Source organism: Cebus imitator, unplaced genomic scaffold (assembly GCF_001604975.1).
Source record: "Cebus imitator isolate Cc_AM_T3 unplaced genomic scaffold, Cebus_imitator-1.0 Scaffold36, whole genome shotgun sequence".
Classification (NCBI taxonomy): domain Eukaryota; kingdom Metazoa; phylum Chordata; class Mammalia; order Primates; family Cebidae; genus Cebus; species Cebus imitator.
The window spans coordinates 6,436,635-6,439,409 of NW_016107351.1; the positions used below are offsets into that span (position 1 = coordinate 6,436,635).

Genomic DNA, 2,775 nt, shown 5'->3' on the forward strand with positions numbered 1-2,775 from the left:
ACCCTGTCTCTTTAAAAAAAAAAAAAAAAAAAAAAAAGTTTTTCCACCTTGTTCTAAGGGTTACACTTGTCACCATTCCTGCTGAGTAGGGTATCTTGCCCACGTTACAGCTTTGCACATGTGCTTGAATTGTTAAAATAGCCTCAAGAGGCATCAAGTATTTGGGGATTTAGTGAGGTAAATGGCTCAAGATCAAGCAGCAGTGTCAGGATTCAAACTCATCCTTTTGAAGACTTTCACCCATGGATGGTAAATTGTAAGCCTAGAAATTCTGCAAATCCAGTGACCTTAAACTTGAAGCTGACATTAATACTGGCTGAGAGGGCCCTGCACCTTTAACAGATGAAATTTCCATCCCAGCCTGGTGTGGTGGCTCACGCCTGTCATCCCAACACTTTGGGAGGCCAAAGCCAGTAGATTACTTGAGGTCGGGAGTTCAAACCAGCCTGGCCAAATGACGAAATCCCATCTCTACTAAAATTACAAAAATTAGCCAGGCATGGTGGTCACACCTCTAATCCCAGCTACTCAGGAGGCTGAGACACAACAATCTCTTGAACCCAGAAGGCAAAGGCTGCAGCGAGATTGCACCACTGCACTCCAGCTTGGGCAGCAGAGTGCGACTTTGTCTCAAAAAAAAAAAACTGTCTTTTCACCCAGTCTGCTGATTTAGTCTTTTCTCGTTGGGCAGGAAGGGGCTCTGGGAATGTTCAGTGCTGTACCAACTTCCTTTCATGCATCAGGCTCTGTTGGTAAAGTGAAATCTCATAATGCAGTTTCAGAATGTTGACTAAAATATTTTTACAGCAGGTATCTCTCAGTTTTTTTTTTTTTTTTTTTTTTGAGATGAAGTCTTGCTCTTGTTCCCCAGGCTGGAGTGCAATGGCACGATCTCAGCTTCTGTTCTCCTGCCTCATCCTTCCGAGTAGCTGGGACTACAGGCATGCACCACGACATCTGGCTAATTTTGTGTTTTTAGTAGAGACAGGGTTTCTCCATGTTGGCCAGGCTGGTCTCCAACTCCCAAACTCAGGTGATCTGCCCGCCTCGGCCTCCCAAAGTGCTGGCATTACAGGTGTGAGAGCCAATGCACCCGGCCCAGCAGTGGGTAGCTTACTCAAACAAGTAACTGCCCCATTATGAGAACAGTGGAGGGACGCTTGCATCTGAGGGAAGTTTGAAATTCTTAGGGAGCCAGGAACATGCAAGGAGGTGGCTGTGAAGGCTGCACTGTGGAGCTGTCATAGTGACTGCTTTGCATCTGGGAGAAAGTGACCAATATCTGTGCTGTCTCCCAAGGCAGAGGTTTGTTTAATGAGGAGGTGGGTTGCGTCCAGGCTAACTGCTTGTTTTCTCTCCTCCCGTGTCCAGTGCGAGTCTGGATCCGAGGGTGATGGGGCAGTGCACCGCAGAAAGAAGAGGAGGACATGCAGCATGGTGGGAAACGGGGACACCACCTCACAGGATGACTGTGTCAGCAAAGAGCGCAGCTCCTCCAGGTGACCAAGCAAGGCTGTTGTCTGTGTGGAAGGACACGCGGCGAGGGCAGGGCCTGGGGAGGGTGGCCTGTCCAGTCCTGCGGACGAGGGGAGGCCTGACAGCCTGAGAATGAGGACGCCTTCGGCATGGGAACCCGTTCACTTAACGTTTGCTCCAGTAGCTTTGTCTCTGCTACCGATGCAGATGAACGCACTTGTTTTACTCAGAAAGGCAAGAGAATGTGAATGGTGCCAAGAAAACCCCTTACATTATTTAATAAAAATTGAATCCATTTTATATCTTGGAAATGTTTTCCTTTGAGAATGCCAGAACGTTCCCTCCTTGCTCTTCTCCTCATGGTGGTCTTGGGGGAAAGCAGTGACTCCTGCTGTGCATCCTTGACTGCGGAGTTGTAGTCCCAGCAGTGCAGGGACAGCCCTTGGAAAAGTCACCCGGCATCTTCTGCAGAAGCGGAGGCACGGCCTCTTGCTTTTTCTCCCAGTTTGCCATTGCTGCTTGAGTGATCAGCCAAAGCAGACAGCAGCAGAGAACTCGTGATTTATCAAATCTTCCCTTTTTTTTCTTTTTGAGACAGAGTCTTGCTTTGTTGCTCATGCTGGAATGCAGTGGCGTGACCATGGCTCACTGCAGCCTCAACCTTCCAAGCTCAAGCAATCCTCCTGCCTCAACCTCCCAAGTAGCTGGGACTACAGACTCACCCCACCACACCCAGCTAATTTTTTTTTTGAGACATCGTCTCGCTCTGTCCCCCAGGCTAGAGTGCACTGACGTGATCTCAGCTCACTGCAACCTCTGCCTCCTAGGTTCAAGCAGTTCTCCTGCCTTAGCCTCCTGAGTAGCTGGGATGACAGGCATGCACCACCATACCCAGCTGATTTTTTGTATTTTTAGTAGAGATGGGGTTTCACCATGTTGGCCAGGCTGTTCTCAAATTGTTGACCTTGTGATCCACCTGCCTTGGCCTCCCAAAGTGCTGGGATTATAGGTGTGAGCCACTGTGCCCGGCCAGCTAATTTTTATTATTTTTAGTAGTGATGAAATCTGTGTTGCCCAGGCTGGTCTTGAACTCCTCACCTCAAGTGATCCCCCCACTGCAGCCTCCCAAAGCAGTAGGATTATTACAGGCATAAGCCACCTCTCCTAGCTTTTTTTTTTTTTTGAGACAGAGTTTCGCTCTTGTTACCCAGGCTGGAGTGCAATGGCACGATCTCGGCTCACCGCAACCTCTGCCTCCTGGGTTCAGGCAATTCTCCTGCCTCAGCCTCCTGAGTAGCT

The 2,775-nt window shown here is 49.1% G+C and overlaps 1 protein-coding gene across 2 annotated transcripts in view; it reads left to right on the forward strand.

Annotated features, from left to right (window-relative positions):
• JMJD6 (jumonji domain containing 6, arginine demethylase and lysine hydroxylase) overlaps positions 1 to 2,775 on the forward strand; it is a 15,278-nt gene that overhangs the window by 7,286 nt on the left and 5,217 nt on the right. The window contains exon 7 of one of the 2 annotated variants that reach the window (XR_001824027.1): positions 1,372 to 1,776. Coding sequence is in view for 1 of the 2 variants with exons in the window: in XM_037737240.1 (XP_037593168.1) it covers positions 1,372 to 1,499 (128 nt within the window). In the remaining variant the exon portion in view is untranslated. Of the gene's footprint in view, positions 1 to 1,371; positions 1,777 to 2,775 lie in introns of those variants that run through there. The other variant, XM_037737240.1, reaches the window with a different exon arrangement.